The sequence below is a fragment of the Pseudonaja textilis genome, chromosome 7, assembly GCF_049901715.1.
Source record: "Pseudonaja textilis isolate UNSWEBS1 chromosome 7, rPseTex1.2, whole genome shotgun sequence".
Lineage (NCBI taxonomy): Eukaryota > Metazoa > Chordata > Lepidosauria > Squamata > Elapidae > Pseudonaja > Pseudonaja textilis.
The window spans coordinates 10,856,886-10,884,259 of NC_141996.1; the positions used below are offsets into that span (position 1 = coordinate 10,856,886).

The 27,374-nt window shown below is 42.7% G+C and overlaps 1 protein-coding gene across 8 annotated transcripts in view; it reads left to right on the forward strand.

Annotated features, from left to right (window-relative positions):
- The window catches only part of FAT3 (FAT atypical cadherin 3), a 541,042-nt gene that overhangs the window by 389,209 nt on the left and 124,459 nt on the right, over positions 1–27,374 (forward strand). For all 8 annotated transcript variants that reach the window (XR_015744255.1, XM_087937026.1, XM_087937027.1 and 5 more), the window contains 3 exons: positions 8,598–8,737; positions 17,625–17,900; positions 20,954–21,164. Coding sequence is in view for 7 of the 8 variants with exons in the window: in XM_087937026.1 (XP_087793152.1) it covers positions 8,598–8,737; positions 17,625–17,900; positions 20,954–21,164 (627 nt within the window). In the remaining variant the exon portion in view is untranslated. The remainder of the gene's footprint in view (positions 1–8,597; positions 8,738–17,624; positions 17,901–20,953; positions 21,165–27,374) is intronic.

The window sequence follows — 27,374 nt, forward strand, 5'->3', positions numbered from 1 at the left end:
ACTTCTCACTGGATATAAAAACCATGAAGCTAAAGCTTAAATATTTTGAACATCATGCAAAGGTGGAACCCTCTCTACTCCTGTGTTTAGAAGTAGTTAAGAAAGCATTTTAACAGTGGCTTCCACCAGTGGTGGGATTCAAAAAATTTTTACTACTGGTTCTGTGGATGTGGCTAGGGGGCATGGCTAGGTGGGTATGGCCATGTGATTGGGTGGGCGTGGGTATTTGTTTGGGGGGGTTTTGCATCACCCCCAGCCTGTTTTTGAGGCTTCCTGGCCTCAGAGGAGCCTCTGTAGGGGGTGTTTTTGCTCCCAGAAGGTTCCCCTGGGGCTCAGGAAGAAAAAAACAGAGCATAGGAGGAGCACTCAGCACCTTTCCATGCTCCATTTTGGGGCTTTCCTGGCCTCAGAGGAGCTTCTAGGAGGTGTGTTTTTGGTCCCAGGAAGCTTCCTTGGGGCCCAGGAACAGAAAAAAATGAGGGGAGGTTGTGCTTCCTCCCCCCATTTTTTGCCTTCCTGGGCCTCAGGGAAGCCTCCTGGGCAAAGCAGTAAGAAGCAAGGGGAATCCCGGCACTGCTGTTTGTAGGAACAGCCGGTCGTTGGGAGGTTAAAAAAGAAGAAATACCTTAAGGAGTGACTGGGCAGACGAGCATTGGACGGACAGGGTGAGCGGGCATTGGGCAGGTGGGGTAAGCGAGCGAGCAGCGACTGGGTTGGGGGCATGGCCATCCAGAAGTTACTACCAGTTCGGCGACCCATACCAAATCCTTGCTACCAGTTCATTCAAACTGGTGCGAACCAGATGAATAACACCACTGGCTTCCGCCATCTTTGAGGTTCATTCCACCCTTGCAAGCTGTGAGAAATTCCAAACCACTCCTGCTCCTTCCAAGTATGGCACGCTAACAACAGTGAATTGAGGAGATCCATGCAAAATTCATCTTCTTCTTCCCCACTCCCCCCTCGCAAATGTTGTGTTTTTGAACGATTAACTTCCGTTTATTCACTCTGGTATTTTAGAAGTTGGTTGCTGCTCTTTTTGTTTTTAAAATCCTGCATGGGAGCAGTTTGCTACATCTTTGATTTCATTTGAAGAGCCTGAAACTACATTGTGCAGAGATACACTAATAAAATTCTGCCAAAAAGCAAAAAGAGGGAAAAAGAAAATCTTGCATGTCTGGCTAGCCATAGTAAATGACGCCTGATAAAGTCTCAAAAGCTATAGATACCCTTCAGACAAGCTTTGTTTCAGCCAGCTTTCCATCCCAGCTGACTTGAGGAATGATATCTACTCTGGTTACTAGATACTTGTATGTTTGGTTTTTTATTGTAATCTTACAACTCTGAAGACACTCAGGACTGGAAGCAGGTTATAAATAGATTTCATAAATTAAATAAATTTTAAAAAGAACACGTGGAGATGACATAGATACGTCAGGCGCAAAGAATCAGGCTCACACATAAGTTCCAGTTCAGAAGATTTATTTTTCAAGCCTATATACAAGAATGTAATTAACGACATTAAAGTAGTTAATGTAATTCGGGCGGGGGGGTAGATTTGAATCATTTGTGGCCATATAATGATTCTAGGCTGAGTCCTCTCTTGACTCTGCCCTCAGCCTTTGCCTGCTTTCTCCTACAGACACGATAATATATTTTTCTAGCAAGAAGAAAGGAGTCGTTTGTCAATGCATTTTTCCAAGAAAAAGATTTTATTTTTAATTTCCTATTCTGCATGCCTTGATTTCCTAGTTATCTCCAACCCAAGTACTAATGCCAAGTGACTGTTGGCCCTTTGCGAGGCTGCATGGAGGTCTTTCATGGGGAGATGTCACAAAGGACCAGTAGCTGCTTTAGCTGGGTATGCCTCATCAGCAGGGGGAGGGGGAAGACATGTTGAGATGAACCAGAAGTAGCTAATGCAGTAGCTCGTAAAAATTTGACCTAAAAAAACGGCACTTAGTGAAGCCTATTGGCCTATGATTGAAGCATTTGTCCTTGAGCATTATTAAGGCAGCCACATCCTTGGAAAGACTCCCTATAACTGTTCCAAAACCCTTTCCCCGGTTATTTATTTCTTTATATGCTTTCAAAGCAGAGGTGGCATTCAGCAGGTTCTGACCAGTTCTGGAGAATTGGTAGCAGAAATTGGGAGCAGTTCGGAGAACCAGCCAATCCCACCTCTGACTGGCCCCGCCCCCATCTATTCTCTGCCTCCTGACTCCCAGCTGGGTTTTCTTTTGTTGCCATCTCCAGGAGAATGGAGCTGGAAAGCAGGTTAGTGGGGTAGGGAGGGAATTGAGATTTTGCAGTATCCTTCCCCTGCCACGCCCACCAAGTCACGCCCACCAAGCTACCCATGCCCACCAAACAACGCCCATGGAACCGGTAGTAAAAAAATTTGAATCCCACCACTGATGCAAAGGCACTATTGCTGTTGGGCTATCCTGAAGCAGAGCAGCTATTCATGGACACACAGCTGCAGATAACCAGGGACAGCCTTTGATCGAACCTTCAGGAGGATGCGGCTATTTTAATATTCTCAAGAGAGAGATTCCATACCGGCCAACATCCTCTGCAAAGTGTTTCTTGCAAATGGCTTGCCCCTGGAAATGATTTTAAAAGGATCCTTGGGTTTAAGTTAAGCTAATATATGCTTTCATTACTGCAAAAAGTTGCATTTTAAAAGCACCCACTTCCTTTTTTAATTCCCTTCTAACTTTTAATTGCTTCTAACTTTTAAAATGCAGAACTTTCAATGCGGCTGTTTTTACTATTCAGCCAAGCATACGCTAATAATCTATTGGTCTTCTGATTTCTCATTCTGATTCCAATGAAGCACCTTCAATTATTGCCTCCTCCTCCTCCTCCTCTTTTGCCTCTCAGGGTTATCAATTAAAACATTATCTGCAAGAAAGCAACCCCTGTCCTGAAGCTAAGCGGGCTTTATCGCAGATTTCTGCATAAGAAACAACCCAACTAGAAAGCTTTTGCTGAGCCGAAATCAGTGTGAGATGATTTCCCTTTTTACCACAGAAAGCAAAGAGCAAGGGCTGCTTTGGAGGCAAAAAAAAGGCAATAATGAAAAGCGTATAATCCAATAGAAATATTTTAATGCATTAATGCCATTATGGGTTTAATTAAATGTCAAGAACGGTTACGCCACTGCTTACGGTTGAATGCTACAGAGTGCGCGTGTAGCAGCTCAAAAAAAAGAGATAAGTTGCTAAGACATGCATGGAAAGTTGCAGGGGGAAATAGGTATATTTTTGGCATAAAATCAAATTAGCCTCAGGTTCAAAGGGCCATATTCTTTTGAAGGCGGAGGCGCGGATCTTTGGGAGGAACTGGGCCTTAGCACAACGTGTCCACTTGTTCTTCTTAGACCAACTGAGGGGACGTGGCTCTCTTCGTTCAAACATCTGTTTGCTTTCTTAGCCATCTACATTCAAACCCTCACCTCACTGCTTGAAACAAATCAAATTGTGCCGTGCAAAGAAGTGGTGGCTGAGACTGTAACATCAATCTGCAGATGAAGGAAAACACATTATTGAATGCTCCCCTGCATATACGATCTGCCTGGATAAAGGAGGGGGGAAAGGACCTTTTTGTACAGAACAAATCACCACTTTGGGGGAAAAGCTGATGCTATCCTTTTTGCAAATGTCTTGATTTTTATTTTGTAAGAAAGCTTAGAGGACCCTTGTGAGACCTGGAGTCATTCCTGGAAATACAGTTGAGGCCAAAGTTGGCTGTCTTTATTTAATTAAACATATTTTTCTTTTCTTTTATTTTTCCCCGGTAGGAATCATTTTTAATCATGGAAAGCCAGATGTCACATGGAACCTGATCCTGTTATGGGATGAATTGAGGGACTTTCCCCATCGGTTGGCTGTTTGTTTGTTTTTTTCCCCCATATCTCATGTTGCTGACCCCAGTTTCGGCTCCTGGTCTCTAGTTTATGGAAATAGAGAAGTTTAATCTTCATTTAGTTTTTGCTTGAAGCCTGCCCAGAGAAGGAGGAAGGAGAAATGATAAAACTCTGGATTAGATAGTGAATACTTTAGAGGACTAGAAAAGATTTCAGAGAACAGAGAACAATTTGCTTTTTGGTAAATTGGTATTCTCCTGGTTACACCCAAAATGGTAACTGTTTAGTAATGAGCAGTACCACTTCCATTTACAGTCATCTTTTGAAGCACTTGTGATCTTTTTTCTATGTGTCTAAGATCTCAAATTTTGAAGAGCTCTGTGTCATATTTTGAAAGGAGAAATAGCTCCTGGCTATTCACCATATTGGTTTCTTCACCGGAAGCAATATATGGTCACTTTACCATAATAGTAGTGTGCAAATTCTGCTTTTCTATTTATACAGTTTATAGATATATATGGATAAGGATATAGATATTAGACAGAGCAGGATCCATAAGGATTCTCCTATTCGAAGCAGTGTCAATTTAGAATCTGGAGCAAATGCAGATTTAGCAAACTGGAAACTGCAGGGCTCTGTGAGGACCCCTAGATGGCCATGGAGAGACAAAAAAAAAAAAAACCCTCTCTAACTCTTGGCTGCCATCTACTGATCATCAAAAGGAAAAGGCTTAGTTCTTTAAAATACCCATCCCTTCCACTGAGAATGGAGCTGGAGACAGTATCCTGCGATCCCAAATAAATATAGGAAAATGGGGTGGGGAATTTTCCTGCAGACTTTTTTTTGGGGGGGGGGATTTTCCCAGGGTCTCTGCTGCTTTCTGCAGAGACCCTGGGAAAACGTCAGCAAGCCACCATCGGTCAAAATTCATATTAGTGGTCCGCGGGATTTAAAATTATGAGTTTGATGGTCCCTGAGGTTCAAAAGGCTGGCGACCCCTGCCCTATATAGAGCCTAGCACTAGCCAGCTGTCCCCACCCTCACTCCCAAATTTAAAATTTCTACCAAAAGGGAGAGGGCGAAAGTACATCCCCCTGAGAAACATTCAAAATCTGGCCTCGGTGTGACTGCTCACAGTGTTGAACCAAGGTCTTTAAAATTATACTTTTTTGCTTATATCGAAGAAAGGAATTATGCAGCATAATTGCAGGATATCTGGAAGTTGGAAGACAATTGGTATGTGCTAGATCTCCCGAGATTGAAGCCATTCTGCCATTTCCTCATTGTAGCAAGAAGATTTAAAATCAATCAGGTTATTTTCTTTCCCATGCCTTAAAATTGTTCAGGATAATTGTTTGGGGAGCGGCAGACCCGAGGAGGAGGCACTAAAATTAATCATTAAAAAAATGCTCATTCTTGACAACGTTGTAAACATCCTGGCGCGCCACCTTCTGTGACAACCGTAGGTACCTTGGCTCATTCATTCATCTTCCTGACTCCTCCAGTTGAAATGGGACAGAAAACCTTTAGCTGCCTCGGACCTCTTTCTTTTCCCCTCTCCGGAAAAATTTTCCGTAAATTCCAGTTCAAATGCATTTACTTGATGGGAAAGCAGGAAGGGACAAGGCGAGAGGAAGCATGGTTGCTTTTGATCAATGGCATTTCTGAACATAATGACCAAATTATTTGTGACTCTTCTCTGGGGAGGAGAGGGAGAGGCAGTGGTGGTATTCAAATTTTTTTTATTACTGGCTCTGCAGGTGTGGCATGGCTTAGTGGGCGTGGCAGGAGAAGGATACTGCAAAATCCCCACTCCCTCTCCTCTCCTGGGAGAGGGAGTGAGCAAAATCCCATTCCCTCCTCACCCCACTAACCTGCTTTCCAGCTCCGTTCTCCTGTGCAGGGCAACAAAAGAAGACCCAGCCGATCAGCTGGGACTCAGGAGGCAAAGAATAGCTGAGGGCGGGGCCAGTCAGAGGTGGTATTTGCCGGTTCTCCGAACTATTCAAAATTTCCGCTACCAGTTCTCCAGAACTGGTCAGAACCTGCTGAATACCACCTCTGGGGAGGGGCATTCCTAGTCTTACCAAACTTGTACTTTTTAATAAAGTAGTTATTGGAGAGAGTCATCATGTTGAAGAAATGTTTCATTTAGGATAGGTGGAAAGCAACTGAGGTGAAAAGCAGGCAGAGTTGGGAGGGCAGAGTTAAGCACATCATCAGCTTAGAATCATTACATTCCCACAAACAACGCAAGTCCAACCCACCCTGAATTCCATTGACCTTTATCTGGAGCCAGTTTAGTGTTGAACTTTAGTTGATTAAATTCTTGTGTAATTGTTGATTAAATTGAGCAATAATTCTTCAGGCTGCAATTTAACTATAGCCCTGATCCTTTGCACTGACATGAGGTGGATGGTAACATATGAAATAGATTTTTACTCAGATACAAATAATTTGAAACATAAAGAGTTTTTATTTTGAATTTTCTGGTTCAGTATAGATAACTACCAGTAGCAACAGTGTTGTCACTATGGTGGTGTTGCACAAATGAGATTTGGAATTTTGCAGTGTTCAGTTGTGTAAATCTTTTAATTCCTGCCCAAAGAGAATCACTGTGTCGCTCTTAGGAATCCCTGCCAACCATCAATGCAAGACAAGCTCTTTTTTCCAAATAGCTTTCATTAGTTAGACTGCTGGTAGACATCTCCCAAGAAGTCAGAGGCTCATGACTTTTGAATGATCACAGAAGGCCATCTAATAACTCACTTAAGGGTCATAGATGGTTTTGAAGGGGGGTAAAGGGTAGAAGGCAAATGATTTCTGTTCCAACTCTTAAACCTCTACTCTACCTCTAAACCAAGATGGAACCCATTTGAAATAGAGTTTTGGGGTACTGGTGGACCACAACAACCCACCAATAATTTGTTCCTGACCCTGAGTTAGATCATTTCTGTTTCTGCAAGGGCAGGAGAAATCTTTGCGTTATCTTCCTGCAATGGTGTAAGGAGAACTAACCAAATAAATCAGATATCCTTGGTATGAGTAGTTGATAATGAGAAAAGGGTTATAGCTTCTAGGACATAATTGGAAAACGTCATACTTCCCTTTTGTGTTAATTAAGATGAAACATATTAGTCACTGAATATGTACAGCCTGGAGGACAGAAGGGGAAGGGGTGACATGATTGAAACCTTTAAGTATGTTAAAGGCGTGAGTAAGGTTCAAGAAGGCAATATTTTCAATGTTAAAAAAGATCAAGAACAGGGGCATAACCTCAGACTGATAGCTATAGCACTTAGCCTTATATACCGCTTCACAATGCTTTACAGCCCTCCTTAAATGATTTACAGAGCTGCATATTTCCCTCAACAATCTGGCTCCTTATTTTATCAACCTCAGAAAGGCTCAGTCAAGCTTGAGCCGATGAGGCTTGAATTGCCAAATTGCTGGCAGCTGGCAGTCAGGAGAAGTAGCCTGCAGTACTGCGCCACCACGGCTCTTAGGAGGGATGGTCAAAAGTCATGTTAAAAGGTATAATTTCACAGACGGAGTAGTGGAAGCTCGGAACCAATTTCCAGCAGAGGTAGTAGGTCAATCATCAATAATGGAGTTTTAAACATGCTTGGGATAAGCACATGTCCCCACCATCCAGGGATAAAAATTAAAATAAATATAAATAAAATATAAAAATAAATAACAAGCTCAAAGGGCAGATTCAGTGGACGGCTTGGTCTTTTTGTGCTATCAGTTGTTTTATGTTTCCAATCATGTACAAGAAATAAGCTAAGGACAGCCGTCAGCACTTCTCCTTCGACAAACAGATGTGATGTTCACTCTTCCCTCTTTTCTAAGAGTCTGAGACATGTCTCTAAAGATTTTTCTCTCCCTTATCTCCAGAAAAAAAGCTCTTTTTGCCAATCAGAAGAATCACACTCCATCTCAGATCAATGGAGGCTTTTTCTTTAACACATGGGAAGCACTTAGGTGCCTACTAATTGAAAGAAAACCAAGATTTGCTTTCAGATAGACTGCCACGAAGACAGTGGGGGTTGTGTGCATTAGACTTCTTTTGTGTTTTCAGTGATCCTAACGCACGCTAAACAGAAAGTCCTGGGTTTAGTGCTAAGTCACCCTAGGTAAATTTGACATGTAACGGGGCGGAAGTGGAAGTGTGAAAGTTCTCGACTGAGTAGCCAGTCCTGTTAATCTAGACATTTGGGATCATTAGCCAACCTGGTTTAAAGCAGCTTTCTAGGAGAAATGATATTTCTTTCATAAAGAGGACTGTTAATTAAAGCAGTCAACTCTTGTTAAAAACATGTCTGTGGCCCTGCTGGTGCTAGACAATTCGTGTGACATGAAAACGATGCTCAAATCTTGATCCCAAAGGCATATACAATGAAGACGGGGCTTTCATAATAACAAAAGTGTACATCTACACTCCGGATGGATGCATTGCTGAATCTTTTGTCCATGATATTGGCTGTTATTTTTCTTCTCCTCCCCTCCTGTCCCTGGTTGCAATATCTGTTTCAAAATATAGAAATGATGCCTGAAAAGAGAAAAATTAGCACGGAACAAAGATGATAAGGGCACATTTTGTGCAGTGCCTCTTTGTCAATCAGCACATCCTGGTCTGTGCCTGTTGCTTTGCGTATTTTATTGTCTTGAATCAAAAACATTCTGGGAATGTAATTGTACTTTCTGTTGTAACGACAACTAGGGGGGAATTTCGAGAGCTCTTTTGAAGCGGACAAAGGTGTGGGGACAATTGTCGTCGCAAAACCCTTGGATGCGGAGCAGAGGTCGATGTACAACATGACAGTGGAAGTCACCGATGGAACCAATGTAGCCAGCACTCAGGTAGCTTCTATTATCACGTCTGTCCCAATTCATGCATAAAAGTTATTAAAATGCACCTCCGTTCATGAATACTTTGCTCTTGTTCTAGTGAAGGGAATCTCTTAATTGGCTAAATCATGTGTTTGCTTCTTGCACGCAGTTATTACATGTATATATTATACCAATCAAGTGGGGCGATGGCCTAGAGGGGAGCTCTCACCTCACAATCAAAGAGACTGTGATTTCAATCCTAAGTAGAGGCAGATATTTCTCTCTCTGGGCCCACTGGGAATATATCGGCTGGGGGGAAAAACTCCTCATTGGCAACAGGAAGGGCATCCGGCCAGTAAACACTTAGCTCTATTCAGTTGCCCAGATTCCACCCTGCAAGGGATTATGGGGGTTGTTAAAAGAGGATGATGATGATTGTACTAATAAAGGTGTATATTTATAGCTCAGGATTCAAATGTGGGGCCCTTGGTGCTCTCTGAGCTTGGTTGTTTTCTTACAGACGTTTCATTACCCAGCTAGGTAGCATCAGGGTACTGATGAGGTTACCTAGCTGGGTAATGAAACGTCTCCAAGAAAACAACCAAGCTCAGAGAACGCCAAGCACCCCACAATCCTGTATGTCTCCACTCACATCCAGTTAAAAATACCTACTTTTGGGCCAGTTGATCGTGGACACCTGTATTTAACTTTATGAAGATGATCCTCATAGCATCTGTGAATTCCATAGAATTTGTAGCTGTGACCGAAAACATTGTTTTTTGTTGGTTTTCCCCTCCAGTGGATTAGAAACCATGCCAGTGAAGGGATTAGTCATTTCCTGATGACCTTGAACAATTATCTCCTTTCCCATCCCAGCAACGTAGTCTTTTGCCGTTTATGCTCAAATGCACCTGCAATTTTACTTTATTTTATGTTTTTGGTGATACTTGCCAAATGGAAGGAGGAGGAGGAGGAAGGAGGATAAATCGGGGGCGGGAATGGGTAGCAGTTAAGAAAGAGAGAGAGAGAGAGAGAGATCCAATAATTCAGTAGGTTTGTAAAGTCATAAATTCCCCTCCTGTGGCATTCCGAATACGAGCCACCGAGCCACTGAGCTCCAATTTGTAGAATTGAAACTACATATATATGTATAATTGGATAGCACTTGCTGGTGCTTTTCTTTTCTGCCCTGGCAGTGTGTTTGCTCTGCTGTCAAAGGAGGCAAAAGATGTTTGTCAAAATGCCAGAAATGTTTTCCTACCGTTATGTGGTCAATGAGGTGGATCTGGGAAACCGTTTCAGTTTTCTGTAATGAGATGGCTGCCACTCAATTACAGGTTTGGGTTTTCTTTCCTGCTTAAAAACTGCAACCAATCTCCTTTTCCCTTCTGAGTCCTCTGCATATGCTCCGTTACAGCTGTAGTATAAAGGGAGTCCAATAATGGTGGTTTACAATTCACACAAGGGTTAAGTTACTTGTGTATTAGCTTCGATGGCAGCTAACCAAAAGAACTTAAGGGATCTGAATGGGCTTCGTCAGTTCAGAGCTCGGTAAATTCACAGTCGTTTGGGGCTAGGAAAATGTGGGATTAAAAACACAGATCCAAGTGGACTCCCCAAAGCAACCGCTTTAACAGATTAATAGAGTTGGAAGGGACCTCGTAGGTCATCTAGTCCAACCCACCCACCCAAGCAGGAGACCCTACACCATTTCTACCAAATGGCAGTCCAATCTCTTCTTGAAAGTCTCAACTGATGGCGCTCCCACAACTTCCGATGGCAACTTTTGTTCCATTGGTTGATTGTTCTCCCTGTCAGAAAATTTCTCCTTATTTCTAGGTTGAATCTCTCCTTGTTCAGTTTCCATCCATTATTCCTTGTCTGGCCTTTGGGTGCTTTAGAAAATAGCTTGACCCTGCCTCCTCTCTGTGGCAGCCCCTCAAATATTGGAAGACTGCTATCATGTCTCCCCTGGTCCTTCTGTTCACTAGACCAGCCATGCCTAATTCCTGTAGCTGTTCTTCATATGTTTTAGCCTCCAGTCCCCTAATCATCTTGGTTGCTCTTGTATGTATTTTATCCAGAGTCTCAACAACGTTTTTATAGTGTGGTGACCAAAACTGGATGCAGTATTCTCAGCGTGCATGATTTGTCCTGATTGCCTCTCAATCTCTTGGAGAACGGAAAGCTACTAATCAGGCTTTCATGCTGGCCAAATTCCCTTTGAATGCCTCTTTGCAAAGACTTGAAGCCGAACAGTGGGAATGGCCGTCATGGGGAGAACATTAATTGATTGTCTTGAGAATGAGGATGAAGGAACCTGTCAGGTTGATTAACCTCAACAAAGGTTGAGCCAAAGAGAGAGAGAGAGACCACGCCAAGGAGAAGCGGCTTTGCCTGCATCCTCTGCTTAATTCTTCACTTCTTGTAGTCATCTGGCAGTTTGCAATTTGTTTGTATTAATCTTTTCCCCATCTGAAAATTTGGGAAATGGAGCAGCTCTTCCACTTAAATTAACTCACGGATTGTGAACACAGTGGATATTTAAATGATGCCTCTTCCCAGCCTCATAACATTCTCCTTCTTCCTTCAGAAGCCACTTGTTATATAACGTGTCTCAGCCTTGAACTGCGGTTAACACAAACCGTGGCTTATACAGGCCGTCTTTACAAACTGCTGTTTGAAAATGGCCTGTTTTTGACTGATCAGACTCTCTGCAGTTTGAATTCGCGAACAAATCACAGCGAACAGTAAAAAGCTTGTGTGGTTTTTTTTGGCCAATATGCTTACTTCAGGGCTCATTAGATATCTGTGATAAACATACATAATCTAGCTCAGGGGTGTCAAACTTGATTTCATTGAGGGCCGCATTAAGGTTGTGTTCGACCCCAGGGAGCCAGGGTGGGCATGGCTGGGGTAGGGGTGGGCAGGGTACAGTTGGGCAGCTCAGCATCACTCATGTCGTGGGCACCAGTGGTGACCAAGGGCTAAGGCAGGACTTCCCTCAGACCCTCCCTCACTCTCATTATAATCTCCTTCCTTTTCTTTTTTTTTCCTTCTCCTTCCTTCTTCCTTCCCCTCTTTCCTTATTTTTCCTTCCTTGCTCTCTTCCCATCTTCCCTTCTTTTTCTTTGTCTTTCCTCTTTCCCTTTCTCCTTTCCTGTCCCTTCTTACATCCTCAAATGCAAAAGGAGAAACGTTTCTCCTTTTGTTTTGGTTTTAGTTTGTTTTGCTAGTCCTCTGCCAGCGAAAACGGAGCTTGGGTGCCCATGTGCCCCCAGGCCTTTTTTGCCGTGACCCTCTTCAAACAAGCGGGCTGCCCCCAGGCCTATTTTCAGTCGTGAGGGCCTCCTGCAGCCCTCTGCCAGCAAAAACGGAGCTTGGGGGATGTGTGGCCCTCCCGAGCTCAGTTTTCGCTGGTAGAGTCACCGTAGGCTGCTCCTTTGCTGTTTCCAAGTTGGCCCCACAGGCCAGATCTCAGCCTTGAGTTTGACACCCCTGATCTAACTGGAATGTTACAGTGAAAAGGCTTCTTGGATGAGAAGCAAAACGTCTTCAAAGAAAAACCAGAAAGTCCAGTTGCCTCTTTATTTTTATTTTTTTTTGAAAAGCACCTTTTGTATCATTTCTAATCGTATGGCAGAACCTCAGAGTCACAAAATATAAAGCTGCAGGCAAATGAATTCATTATCTAAACCACTCGCTGCTTATGGGCTACCATTTTAGTACAGTCTGATCTTAACCACCTTGCAATTCTCCCATAAAATAGATGTGCCAGATACAGTTATTTTTGATTACTTGATTTATTACCAGCTTTTCTCAAGCATGAGAACTTGACGTGGGTCTCACATTCACAGAGCACTTGTTAATATGAATAGAATTATAAAAGTATTATCAAAAATAAATTGGCTTGCCTAGAGCCAGGATGCCCGGCTGGGATTTCTTTTCTAGGCTTCTTAAAAGTCAGATCCAACTGTTTAATTGATCATTGTGGCTCTTTTGCTGCTACTGGCCTATCTCTGAAGGTTTACAGGGCAGTCCTCCCTTAAGATTTGTGTGATGTGACAAGCAGGACAAAAGCAGCGTCAAAAATATACTTGCAGTCCCTTACTCTTTCCCCTATAGATTGTCGAGCCATTTACAGCAATATGCCATCAGATTGAAAACATAACTGAGATATCGCTGACTTTATGTCTGAATCCACCTCCTGACCCAAACAGAGAAAGTTTCCAAAGTTTCAGTTATTCAAACGAAAGGATCATCTAACAAGTTCGTACCTATATAAACCTAACGAACACATAACAAGACTTTATTGCCAGGAACAGCAATTCCCTTCTGCAGAAAAATAGCCTTAGGATAAGTTGTATTATTAGGACCTAGAGGGGTTTTGGGGGGGTGGGGAAACAATGGAAAAAAATTGCTGGAATGTCACAAACGTGGTTGGCTTGAATTGTCAAGGTCATTAGCTTTGGTTGTGCTGTCCCCTAGGTTTCCTTGGGCAACAAAATTCAGCGGTAAAGAAGAGTTTTTTCCTGCATATGGTTTGTGTAAATGGTGCTCTCAGCATTTTCCTCCTGATACTGTACGTATTTCAAAAACCCAAGGAGAAACATTTTTTTTTCCAGTGAGGAGAATGGGAGGGAAAGACATTTTCAGGAAAGGGGTTTTGTTCTCATCTTTTCCTCTCCTAAAACATGGGTTGGTGTCAACATTTCTTGCAAAAAAGAGACCTAATAAAAGGGAAGAGGAACCAGGTTCTCTTCTCTTCCTCCTCCTCCCCCACTCCTCCTCCTTCTCCTTTCTCCTCCTTCTCCTTCTTCTTCCTCTAATTCTTCTACTTCTTCTTCCTCCTCCTCCTTCTTCCTCTACTTCTTCTCCTCCTCCTCCTCCTTCCTCTTCCTCCTCCTCCTTCTTCCTCTAATTCTTCTACTTCTTCTTCTTCCTCCTCCTTCTTCCTCTACTTCTTCTCCTCCTCCTCCTCCTTCCTCTTCCTCCTCCTCCTTCTTCCTCTAATTCTTCTACTTCTTCTTCTTCCTCCTCCTCCTTCTTCCTCTACTTCTTCTCCTCCTCCTCCTTCTTCTTCTTCCTCCTCCTCCTCCTCCTTCTTCCTCTAATTCTTTTACTTCTTCTTTCTTCCTTCTACTTCTCCTCCTTTCTTTATAAACTGGTAATCCTCAATTTGCAACCACATTTCATGAGAATTTCAGTTGCTAACCAAAGACAGTTGTTAAGTGAATTGTACCTGATTTTTATAGCTATTAAATGAATTTTCTGCCGTTCTTAACTGAATCATGTGGTTGTTACACAAATCTGGCTTCCCTATTGATTTTACTGGTTGGTATTTGGCCGAGAAGGTCACAAATGGCAGTCACATGACCTCCGGGACGTTGTAACCATCATAAATTCATGCACTGGAATTTTATCTAATATCTGGACAACAAACAATCCAAACATACATTGGAGGTTTTCTTTTCCTTTACATTGATAATTGTAAATGAATTTTTGTTTTGTTTTGTAAAACACAAGAAGAAAATCCAAAAGGATGTGAGAAACGCCGCTCAAAAAAGGCAAAAGAGAAATGAATGTTTGGTTGCAATGATTTCTGTTGTAAGCTTCACGTGTAATATTAAATATTTCCTCTTTCTTTCTGCTGAAAGTTACTTTCTCTTCTAAGGGAGGCGTTTTCCCCCACTCCCCTGTGATTTTAAGTAGTCTATGCCATAGCCTCAGCAGCTGCTACTCATTCTTTCTTTCTTTTTTTGCATAAACCATGATATTTGGGCTGACAAATCCTTCAACAACTTATAGTCTGCAGCTGCTGGTATATTGGGGACACGTGTGTCCATGGCAAGGTACCAACTAAAAGCAAAGCCCTCTACATACAGAAAGGGGTTGAATTCAGTGTTTTAACTCCATCTTACTCTGCTTCGGATTTCTTTGGGTGGGTAGGAATTTTTATCTCCTTGAAAACGCAGAGGGGAAGATAACTTATTGTGGAAACACAAGCTGAAATATCTTAACACGGTTCTCAATTTCAGGGTATAAAACAACACTTCAATTATTTCACTTCGTAAGCAGTCATAAGCAAAGAAGGTCAGTTTGAGCATTGTAGATTTTGCAGGATTTAACAGATCTACATTCCCCCAACCTCATGTTGGGAGAAATATCCATCTGGGTCAGTTCCAGGCCAGGAGGAAGACCCTGGAAACATGGAGGCTGATCTTGGAAAGATGGTTTAATGATGAAGCAGAACTGCATGGGTTTGAAGTCCTGGGCAACTGACCACGTGGAGTTGAGAGTGAGGGGTATTTATACCTTCTCTTGGGTTTGAACTAGAGCTTCCTGTTCCTGTGCAAGAACATGTATTCTGTTGGCTGTTGTAGGGGTCATAGCTGGCTGTCACAATTACTAACTTAACAACTGCAGTGATTCACTTAACAACTAGGGCAGGAAAGGTCATAAAATGGGTCAAAACTCATTTAACAACCTTCTTGTTCAGCAACAGACATTTTGGGCTCAATTGCAATTGTTAAGTCAAGAACTACCTGTATGTAGTTTCTTAAATAGCAATCCTGCTTTTCTTTATACATGTCCATTTTGTGTGGAATTGACTACGTACCTCTGACCATCAGCTAGTTTGTTCTAACCTAGAGAAATTCTTCATGTTTCCTTAATAATAATTCAATAAAAGAGAAAATGCCCTAGAAACATTTCAAAAGACGAGGAGGGTGGGGAAAATTGAAGAAATGTTTGTGGATTGACTGTGATGCTGTTCCAATTGTATAGTTTAAGTGTATGAATGTCTCTCCTATCATGTGTTATACATCGATTTTTCCAATTATCTGTCTGCTTCTTGATTTTTACTCTTTAAGTTAAATCCCAGCAGAAAACACTAGCAGAAAACTGGTCCCGTGGAGATACTCCAGTCACCATTAAGTCCTACTCCTCAGAATCATTGAGGGAATTTCTACTTCATAGGAATTTATTCATCCATCTCCTTTCTTTGTTCACAGTTAGATAGAGAATGTTAAAAGCCAGGCCTTTGTGGGTTTTTCAAAATCTGGTTTGATCCAGAAAATGTCAGAAATGATGATCTGACATATGACTTATTGAGCCAAAAGGATTGAAAAATGGTCTGTTTGGTTTAGCCATTCTGTTTAATTAATGAAATATGAGGCTACAGCATCTTCAACAGATCCTTGTTCAGCCTTTTTATGAAGGTTTCCACTCAGGAAAAAAAGGAGAGATCTCTACCCCTCTAAGTCAGAATGTCCGGGTTCCAAGTAATGCATCCATAATAATCAGAGCTCCGAAGCAAGTAGTTAGTTTTATTTGTCATATCATATTGGCACAAGCTGGTGATAACGGACTCTGAATATTCCTGCCGTTTTGCCCTAATTAAAAGTAAAAGTTTCCCCCTTTTCCCAAACAGTCAGTCATATGGTCCAATCAAGGTCCCATCCAGTTGTCAGGCGACATTGCTCCTCCTCTCCCCGGCCACCTGTGGTGATGTCCTTGGTTCCTAAGGAGAAAGTATTTCGTTTTGGTTACAAAGCCCCTCTGTTTCCATTCCCTCCTCCCTATCCCTCAGCTCCAGTGTGGCAACACTGAAGCCTCAAGATGGCCTCGGTCAAGTCAGCTTCAGGGTTGACTCAGAAAGGGCTCAGCAAATGCCTCTCAAGTTCATGCGTACTTTAATTTTTATTTTCTACCTTTTAAAGCACTGTCGACCATGGTCTAAAACAGGGGTGTCAAACTGGCAGCCCGCAGGCCGGATGTGTCACGCACAGGCCACGCCCACCCCACGGAAGAGAAAAAAAGTTGCGATATGTCACATGACGGCAATGTGACGCCGTGAGTTTGACATGTCTAAAACAATTCCATGTCTTCCTGCTATTTTTAGATACAAAATCATAGGGTAACCAAACGCCCTCCAAATAGGATTAACATTTGACACAAATCTTAAACTAATGTGAGACTATAAAATTGAGTCTTGCTCTCAAGTCTTTCCCTTTTTCTGATTGACTAATCCCCTTTCAGATATTTTGAAGAATCATACCACATCCATCAGCAGTTTTCTTTGGGCTGTAAACATACACATCTTTCCATAGAAGCAATGCAAGACTTTTTTTTTTTTGCAAGAAGAAATAGAAGATGTGGACAGTGAGGAGTTCAATGGACAGTTAGGTCTATGAAGATTCTTAGTCATCCAGGTCATGGTTGTCCCAGAGGTGCTTTTGCAAAAGGCAATTGGACTTTCTTTGTTTTGCTTGAAGACATTTTGCTTCTCATCCAAAACGTCTTCAAGGAAAAACAAAGAAAGTCCAGTTGCCTTTTGGAAAAGCACTTTTGGGAGTGGACAGTTACGTTCAGTTTTGGTTTTAGGTAAGTATGAAATGAGTTTCACACCTGCATCCAAAGCATTAAATCTAATGATTATCTACTATTCTTATGCAATCGTAGCTCCAAGATCCAATCTGGGTCGGTTATAAGGTTTTTCTTCCAAGCTTTTGGACTCATGCTGCAGCCCATCTTCAGGGAACTTCCCTCTACTGGAATACATGCTTTGCGCTGTTCTATGAGTTGTATTTATGTGATGCCTTCCCATTGGTTGATTGGTGTGTTGAAGGCTGTCAATGGGCTATTATTTCCTTGTGCTGCCAAGCCCTCGGCACCTAAGTACCCAATAAGGTGGCGGTAAATCAGCATTCCTATTGACTGGGAAGAGCCCCGTTCCCCAGGCTGCAATCATTTCCCTGGCTATTTTTGTACTTGCACGGCCAACAATCTTGAGTAGCTGCGAAATTTAATGTATGTCCTATATGTCCAAATAATCATACGCCTTTTTGGCAAAAGGTGGATGTATAAATCTTGTTCTTTCTTCTCTTTTTCCCCCCCATTTTATACTTAACTAAAGGTATTGATCAAAGTTTTGGACAACAACGATAATGGTCCAGAATTTTCCCACCCACACTACGACGTGATGATTTCTGAGGACATCATGCCTGACACCGAGATCCTTCAAGTAGAAGCCATGGACAGAGATGAGAAGCACAAGCTCAGCTACATCATTCACAGCAGCCTCGATTCGATCAGCATGAGAAAATTCAGGATGGATCCCAACACAGGCGTGCTGTATACCGCTGAGCGTTTAGACCACGAAGCCCAAGATAAGCACATCCTGAACATAATGGTAAGCGGAGAATATTAAGCTGTGCGCTCTCGCTCTCTCCAACACAATTGCCAGCCTTAATAGGCGCAGGGCTATAGTCTTTCCGATAAGCAAAACGGCTTTAGATTTGGTTAAGGAGGCAATAATTAGGCTTTATTTTCTTTTCCCCTGCCTTCCACGGCAATGCATTTATTTGCCATGGAGGCTTTGTGAGGTTTAATGCAAACGGAGGATTTTTATCTTGCAAAATGCTTGTACCATCTTGAAGCCGAACATAGTGGGAACGTCATCCTCATCATCTCCCAGTGTCAGGGCCCTTTTATCAGAGGTAACTTTTTTTTTAAAGTGTTTTCTTCAGAATCTTAAACCTTCTTTGGGAAGCTGTTAACAAAGCGATTATCACTTTTTCTTGCTGTGCTCAGCTCTTAAAAGCCAGATGGTCCGCTTTGTTGCAGATTTCTGCCGGGTCTTCGAAAGGCAGAAGATAACTGATTTGCAGGGGCCTAAATTACATGGTAGAAATTGTCCCAGTGTGAAGTGCGTGCAGAGTGTTAATGGAACAATAACCTTTCTTTCCCCACACCACCCCAAAAGATGGTTTTTAACAATTTCCACACTCACGTTGAACTCCATCTCAGGTGCCAAAAGCCCTAAGAAATGTTATTAGCATTATTGAAATTGGATTCACTCAGTGGTGGGATTCAAAAATTTTTTACTACTGGTTCTGCCTTGGTGGGTGTGTCATGGTGAGCATGGCAGAGGAAGGATACTGCAAAATCTCCATTCTCTCTCCACTCCTGGGGGAAGGTTATTGCAAAATCCCCATTTCCTCCCCACCGCATTAATCTGCTTTCCAGCTCCGTTCTCCTGTGCAGGGCAACAAAAGAAGACAGAGCCGATCAGCTGGGACTTGGGATGCAGAGAATAGATGGGGGTGGGGCCAGTCAGAGGTGGTATTTGCCGATTCTCCGAACTACTCAAAATTTCCGCTACCGGTTCTCCAGAACTGGTTAGAACCTGCTGAATACCACCTCTGGATTCACTGTAGTGACTAAAAGACACCTGCCAGTTACAATTTCCCATACAGACAGTCCTCGACGTACAACCAGTGGCTTAGTGATCGCTTGAAGTTAACAATGGCCCTGAAAAAAGGGACTTATGACCATTTTTCACACTTACGACTGTCCCCAAAGTCACATAATCAAGATTTGGATGCTTGGCAGCTGGTTCATATTAATGATGGTTGATGTATCCCAGGGTCATGGGATCACTTTTGTGATTTTTCTGGCAAGCAAAGTCTGGGGAAGCCAGATTCACTTAACAACTGCAGTGTGATTCACTGAACAAGCAAGAAAGATGCTAAAATAGGGCAAAACTCACTCAACAATTGTCTCCCTTAGCAATAGAAATTTTGGGCTCAATTGTAGTCAAGGACTACTTGTAATATCCGGGGTTGGTGAAGTGTGAAATTGTTGTGGTTAGCCGACAGCAGGTGCAGACAGCTGAGGAGAGCGAGGACTCATGAGAGGCCAGGAACATTAGGGAGTGGACTGCTGCCTTCAGAGATTGTGAGGGCTGGCAGCAGTGATGAGGAGGTTCCTGAGGAGCCTGTGCCAAGCACGCATGCGCGCAGGATTGCTCGGAGGAAAGAGCAGCTACAACAGCATGGCTGACTCGGGAGTAAGGCAGCAAGGTAATGGCCCCCTCCTTCAAGAAGATAAAAGCCAGCTGTGAAATGAACGTACTTTGCAGAAGGCAAAGGCGTTTTGAAACTCCAGCCTCGTGGACATTCCAGTATCCTGAGTTTGTGTTTGAAGATTCTTGTATTGCAAATTATTTCTTGTCTGTTATCTTTTGGCAAGACTCGCGCCGTTTGGCCAGGCTTGCGCTTATCACAGCTAATTATTCTGTAAAAACATTGCAAGGTTTTCTGTTTCTTTTGGATTGTGTTTGATTTGTTGGAAAAGGGCGTGAGTCAGATCAGAAGTCATTCTCAGAAATTGAACAAGTTGAGCACCTTGAAGTGGGTAGCTATTAGACGCTGCAACTGTTGTCCACCATGACTTGCTCGGTAGGATGAGGAGTAATAATAGTCTTTCTGGGCACAATCATACAACACTTCTCAAACTAGGAGGCCAGATCAGGAGCTCTTCAGGCTGCAACAGACATCTTTAACAGAATAACAGAGTTGGAAGGGATCTTGGAGATCTTCTAGTCCTGCTCAGGCAGGAAACCTTATACCATTTCAGACAAAAAGTTGTCCAATCTCTTCTTAAAACCATCCAGTGTTGGAAGACCCACAACTTCTAGAGGTGTTCCACTGATTCATTGTTCTAACTATCAGGAAATTTCTCCTTAATTTTAAGTTGGCTCTCTCCTTGATTGGTTTCCACCCATTGCTTCTTGTCCTGCCTTCTGGTGCTTTGGGTAATAGCTTGACTCCCTCTTCTTTCAGGCAGCTCATCAGATATTGAAACACTGCTATCATGTCACCCCTAGTCCTTCTTTCCACTAGACTGGATGTACCCAGTTCCTGCAATGGTTCTTTATACGTTTTAGCCTCCAGTCTCCTAATCATCTTTGTTGCTCTTCTCTGCCCTCTTTCCAGAGTCTCAACATCTTTTTTACATTGTTTACTAGATGCAGTATTCCAAGTGTGGTGTTTATACCAAGGCATTATAAAGTATAAAATAGCAATAGCACTTAAGACTAATATACCGCTTTACGGTGCTTTACAGCCCTCTCTAAGCAGTTTACAGAGTCAGCCTATTGCCCCCAACAATCTGGGTCCTCATTTTACCGACCGTGGAAGGATGGAAGGCTGAGTCAACCTTGAGCTTGGTGGGATTTGAACGACCAAATTGCTAGAACCTGGCAGTCAGCAGAAGTAGCTTGCAGTATTACATTCTAACCACAAGAGTCCTATATTTACAAATGCCCTGGAGCACATCAGGAACTTTTAAGAAAAACCAGAGAAGCAAACTTAAAAACTACTCCCATCTTCCAACTGGGCATAAGAGTGACAAATATTTCTCACTTGTCCTGCTGAAGAGATTATTTCCTCTTTTTTCCAGGTTCGAGACCAGGAGTTTCCCTATCGGCGTAACTTGGCGAGGGTCATTGTAAATGTGGAGGATTCCAATGATCACAGCCCTTACTTCACTAGTCCTCTGTACGAAGCCTCTGTGTTCGAATCAGCTGCCATCGGATCTGCAGTTTTGCAGGTCACTGCCCTGGACAAAGATAAAGGAGAGAACGCAGAGTTGATGTATACCATCGAAGCAGGTTAGCAAAGCCGAGAATTAAATAACCTCTAAGACTTTTTAATGCTTAATAGCAGGGGTGTCAAACTCAAGGCCTACGGGGTGCTTAGACCTGGCCCGTGGGGCCACCCTGATAACAGAGAAGAAGTGCCCCATGGTTTCTCTGGGAGGGCTGTGTGCGGCCATCATGAGCTCCATTTTTTTCTGGCAGAGGGTTTCAGGAGGCCGTTGCAGCCAGAAACGGAGCTCGGGAGCCCATTTTTGCTAGCAGAGCAATCGGGCCACCACAGGCACCCCCGACACAAGTGACATCGAGTTAGCCACAACCACCAAGGCCCCTCGCGGTCAAACACAACCTTGATGCGGCCCTCAATGAAATCGAGTTTGACACCCCTGCTCAAACGTTCAACGTACGTGATGCAATGCAATTGTTTTAACTGCAGTTTAAAGTTTGGAGAAATGTAACCTCAAAAGAAGGTAGGTGTGGTCAGTTCCCATAGAAATCAATGGGTTGCAATAAAAATTAATTAGTCCTAATAATGAGCTCATTGGCTTTTATCTATTTTGCCCTCAAGACAGGAAGCTTTATTAAGCAGCTGCCTTTATTTGCCTTGTGATGCATATTATCCTTCTAAAAATTGTTCATGTTATTTTTGTTGTGGATGTGGTTGCCTTTCTAAAGCTCATTTGCTAAGAAAGACACCATCTGGAATGCAATGGGATTTTCAGATGAAACTATTTTATGAGTCACTTAAGAGGTGATCGATCCCAACTTGCTTCTAAAGCAACAGATAAAGAAATGGCCAGCATAGATTCAAGGCTTTTATTTATTTTCGAAATCTTGAAACAAATGGACAATCTTCTCGGCCCTTTGATTCCTAAGCCCATCTACATTGAATGGACAGACAGACAGACATATATACTGTGCACGACTGTGGGGATTCCTCCGAAATTTTATGGCTGTTCTGGTAACTTGGGATCTTAAAGAGAATCGTCACAGGAGAATAGACTTCGAATTGCTGTGTTTCCTTGAAAATAAAACCCTGTCTTACATTATTTTGTGACCAAAAAAAGGCACCTGGTTTGATTTTTTGGGGCGGGGGGTAGTTGTCCACTGACTCACCTCACTTGCGTGTGTTGTCCCCGGCCTTCTTTTCACTGTCAGAGGCCTTCAAGAACTTCTTCGGCCAGCAAGACTTTCCTGAAGGCCTCTGCAACTGATAACAGAGCTCCAAATCGATCCGGAGCTCTGTTATCAGCTCCAGAGGTCTTCAGATAAGCCCTGCTGGCTGCAGAAGAAATGGGCTGAGGTGTGCAAGGCCTGGCCTCAACTGTCCGAAGGTAAGTAGTAAGGCAGCTCAACCCCTCCTCAGCCCCACCCTAGCTTAATTTTTACTTGTGTACCCTGGAGTGGATGGAGTCTTAATTAGAACTTATTTTGGGGGGTAGGGCTTATATTGGGTATATGTGTAAAAATCAAGCTAGGACTTACTTTCGGAGTAAGTTGTATTTTCAGGGAAATACGGTATGATCAGGTGGCATGGAATTCTTATTACTTGATACTACAGGGAGTCCTTGACTTAAAACGGCTCATTTAGTGACCGTTCAAAGTTAACAACAGCACTGAAAAGTGACTCATGACCATTTTTCACACTTATAACCATTGCAGCTTTTCCATGTTCATGGGATTAAAATTCAGACCCCCGGCATCTGACTCACATTTTATGACAATTGCAGTGATTGTGACCTTCTGACAAGCAAAGTCAATGAGGAAGCCAGGTTCACTTAACGACCGTGTTCCTGACTTAACCCCTGCAGTGAGTCACTAAAAAACTGCAGCAACAAAGTTCGTAGAATGGGGGGGCAAAACTCCCTTAACAACTGTCTCATTTAGCAACAGAAAATTTGGGCTCAGTTTTGGTTGTAAGTCGAAGACTGCTTACATTAGATCAGGGGTGTCAAACCACATCCGGCCCGCAGGGTGCTTAAACTTGACCCGTGGGTCCGACCTGGAAATAGCAAAGGACTGGCCCACGGTGCCTCTGGCAGCCCAAATGGGATGGGGGTGTGTGTGCATGGCACCCTTGCAGACGGCTTTTGAGCTGGACAGCCCCCTGCAGCACTTTGCCAGCCAAAATGGGGTGTGGTGTGGGGTGCCCCGTTTTGGCCGACAAAGTGCTGCAGGGGGGGCATCCAGGCCGAAAACAGTCTGCACGGGGATCACACACAGGGCCCCCATTTTCACCAGCAAGTGTTGCAGGAGGCGTCCGTCCCATCTCCCCCTCAACCTCCGGCCAGCCCGCAAAGGAGAACTACAATGCTGATCCAGCCCTCAAAGAAATCCAGTTTGACACCGCCCCTGTATTAGATCAGGGTCTCCAACCTTGGCAACTTTAAGCCTGGAGGACTTCAACTCCCAGAATGCCCCAGCCAGCTGGCTGGGGCATTCTGGGAGTTGAAGTCCTCCAGGCTTAAAGTTGCCAAGATTGGAGACCCCTGTATTAGATGATCCCAGGTTGAGCTGCTATTACATTCCGAATTTCATTAAAGGCATTTTTAAGATCAGCTTACAAGACACAGAAAACGGGAGCTAAGCTTAGCAAGGACTGTTTTATCATTTCCTACCTGGGTACTTCCATCTTTCAGTTTCTTCCTCCAAGCAATTGGTCCTGTGTTGTATATATTTCCCAGGCAGTTTGGAGAAAAGGAGTCCGTATGGGTGGACAACAGATGAAAGAGAATTTCCCCAAAATATACTCCTGGGGGTGATTTGGGTATTTGCTAGTGGTTCCATGGTGATGAATTAAGTGTATCTAACTTTCTCACTTGGAAAAAAAAATGCAATGGTTATGTTTTCTTTTCTCGGCAAATGTGGTGTCCAAGGGGATCTATTTTGTTTTTATTAACTTTTTTAAAGTTTGGTGTGCTACAGTGATATTACTCTGGGCTCTCTGAAAAATAGAGACTTGTTTCCTGGGGATTTCTTGAAACAAACATGTGAAGACTTTGCTCTTGTGAGCTAAAAGTCGCTAAGTAATCTTCATGGGACAGTTATTAAGTAAACCCATAGCTGGCTTCAAGAACCAGCACTCACCAAAGATTCATCCAGCTAAAAGAACTTCATGAATGACTTTGATGATGAGATGATTTGAATAGGATATCTACAATTCCAAAAGACAAAAAAAAAATATGAAAACATTGTTTTGATGAATTGGAAAGACAGGCTGAAAAACAGAGTGAGGCGTGTCCGCTGCAGATTTTTTTTCACATAGGAAATTAAAATCAAATGTGTTTCACAGGAAGAAATATCTGACTTGGTAAAAAAAATGTCTGGAAAAGAATATTGGACTCCTGATTGATCATGGGGTGCAATTCTACAAAGCCTCCATGGAATGTTAATTTTTTTTAAGGTACCAGTAGTAGCATTGTACTCAATGCTGGCCAGGTCTCACCTCTAGTACAGGGATTGAACTTTAAAAATATTCCAGGAAAATAGAGCAGGTTCAAAAGACGAGGACAAGATCAGAAGATTGAAAGAATAGAATGAAATAGGGATAGAACAGAACAGAACGGGACCTTGGAGGTCTTCTAGTCCAACCCCCTGCTTAGGCAGGAAACCCTACACCATTTCAGACAAATGGTTGTCTAATCTCTTCTTAAAAACTTCCAGTGGTGGAGCATTCACAACTTCTGGAGGCAAGTTGTTCCACTGATTAATTGTTCTAACTGTCAGAAAATTTCTCCTTAGTTCTAAGTTGCTTCTCTCCTTGATTAGTTTCCATCTGTTGCTTCCTGTCCTGCCTTCAGGTGCTTTGGAGAATAGCTTGACTCCCTCTTCCTTGTGGCAGCCCCTGAGATATTGAAACATTGCTATCATGTCACCCCTAGTCGTTCTTTTCATTAAACTAGACATACCTAATTCCAGAAACGATTCTTTATATGTTTAAGAGAAGCCAGAGATACTAGGAATAGATTAGAACGCTAGGGATGATATTGTCAGGCCAAAGAATCAGGATACACATTAAGTTCTAGTTAAGCTGATTTATTGTTTATGCCTACACAAAAGAATCTAGTCAACTATGGCCAACACTAAATTGGCACTACATAAGAGTTAACAGAATTCAAGGAGGTTGGACCATTTGTGGGAACTTAATGACTCCAGACTGGAACCTCTCTTGACTCCGACACCCTCAGGCTGTGTCTGGCCTTCTACTACAAATATTTGTATATGATCTGTGAAGGAAATGGGCAGTTTATAAATCTGATAAATAAAATAAAAAAAATAGCTCTCTTCAAATCACATAAGATCATGCTTATCAAAAAAGATCAATCTCCAGAGTAAAGGACAGAAATTGCAGAGAACAGATAACTGGTAGAAATTTAGGAAATGTTCCTAACATTAAGACACAGGAATCGTTAGACGAAGTGGTGAGCTGTGTTCCACTATATGTGTTTAGTAAAAGGCTGAACAGTCATCTGTCAGTCAGATGCCTGCAATCAACCGGGAAAGCCTCTTCAATCTCACCAGCTCTTCCAACTCATGATTCTGCAGATCATGAACCATGATTCTGTAAATTGTGGTCCAATTATATTGCACACTTGGCCCTTCCTAGGAATTCTAGACCAGGAGTGTCCAACCTTGGCAACTTTAAGATTTGTAGATTTCAACTCCCAGAATTCACTAGTCAACATGAAGTCTACAAGTCTTGAAGTTGCCAAGGTTGGACACACCTGATCTAGACAACAATATCTCAGCACTTCAAGTAACATGATAGCATTACAGAATTTGTTTGGGTTTTTTTAATTAAGAACAGAGTTATCTTCTCTCCATTTTGTACAATTTAGAAAAATTCCCTGGTCTGATGCGCAAAAGTTTTAAAACATTTCTTTTAAAATAAAATCAGTAGGAATTCAGTTCTTGGCTGCATAAACAGAGGGATAAAATCAAGATCACGTGAAGTATTAGTACCATTTTATAATACGTTGGTAAGGCACTTGGAATACTGCATTCAGTTTTGGTCGCCACGATGTAAAAAAGATGTTGAGACTCTAGAACAAGGGTCTTCAAACTTGGCAAGTTTAAGACTTATGGACTTCAGCTCTCAGAATTCCTGAGCTAACATGACTGGAGGAAGAATTTTGGGAGTTGAAGTCCACAACTCTTAAAGCTGTCAAGTTTGCAGACCCCTGCCCTAGGAAGAGTGCAGAGAAGAGCAACAAAGATGATTAGGGGACTGGAGGCTAAAACATATGAAGAATGGTTGCAAGAATTAGGTATGTCTAGTTTAATGAAAAGAAGGACTAGGGGAGACATAATTACAGTGTTCCAATATCTCAGGAGCTGCCACAAAGAAGAGAGAGTCAAGCTGTTCTCCAAAGCACCAGAAGGCAGGACAAGAAGCAACGGGTGGAAACTAATCAAGGAGAGAAGCAACCTAGAACTAAGGAGAAATTTCCTGATAGTAAGAAGAATTAAGCAGTGGAACCATTTGCCTCCAGAAGTTGTGAATGCTCCAACACTGGAAGTTTTTAAAAAGATGTTGGATAACCATTTGTCTGAAGTGGTGTAGGGTTTCCTGCCCAGGCAGGGGGTGGACTAGAAGACCTCCAAGGTCCCTTCCAACTCTGTTATTCTATTCTATTTTCTTCTATTTTCGATTCTATTTTCTTTTCTGTTTTCTATGTTTGCATGGTTTAGACATTTCTTTCAAAAGGAAACAAAGAACTAGAGCAGCCTCTACCTTGCTCCATAATTCCCAGGGGGTTGGAATTACAGACATTTAAACTCACAGTTCCTCTGCCCTCTTATCTCTTGAGAGGGGTCTCCCCACCCCACCCTAACCCCAACCCTGCTGCTTGGCAGCTGAGCGCTTTGTAGCCAAACGACTGGCTCGTCTCCGTGGTGAATGGTCAGAGCGATGCCACGGCATCGGTTCAGCAGGATAGAAAGAAAGAATAAAACGCTCCTAATAATGAAGGAGGGGAGGCCTAGGACGGCAGCCAGGAAAGTGGGATGGTGTGAAGCTTTCCTGCAGCACAATTGTGCCGAAGCTTGAAAACCTTTTAATGAGACTTTATCTCTCCATGACTATCACTGGTTCTTTTTTCATCCCTCTCTCTGCCAGCAATTTGAAGCTTCAAGCCTCTGTTTCAGATAAAAATGTGAAATCCCACTGTTTCATTATCCACAGATGCTCCTGGATGCGCTGTAATATAGCTTTTTGAGGCCGCC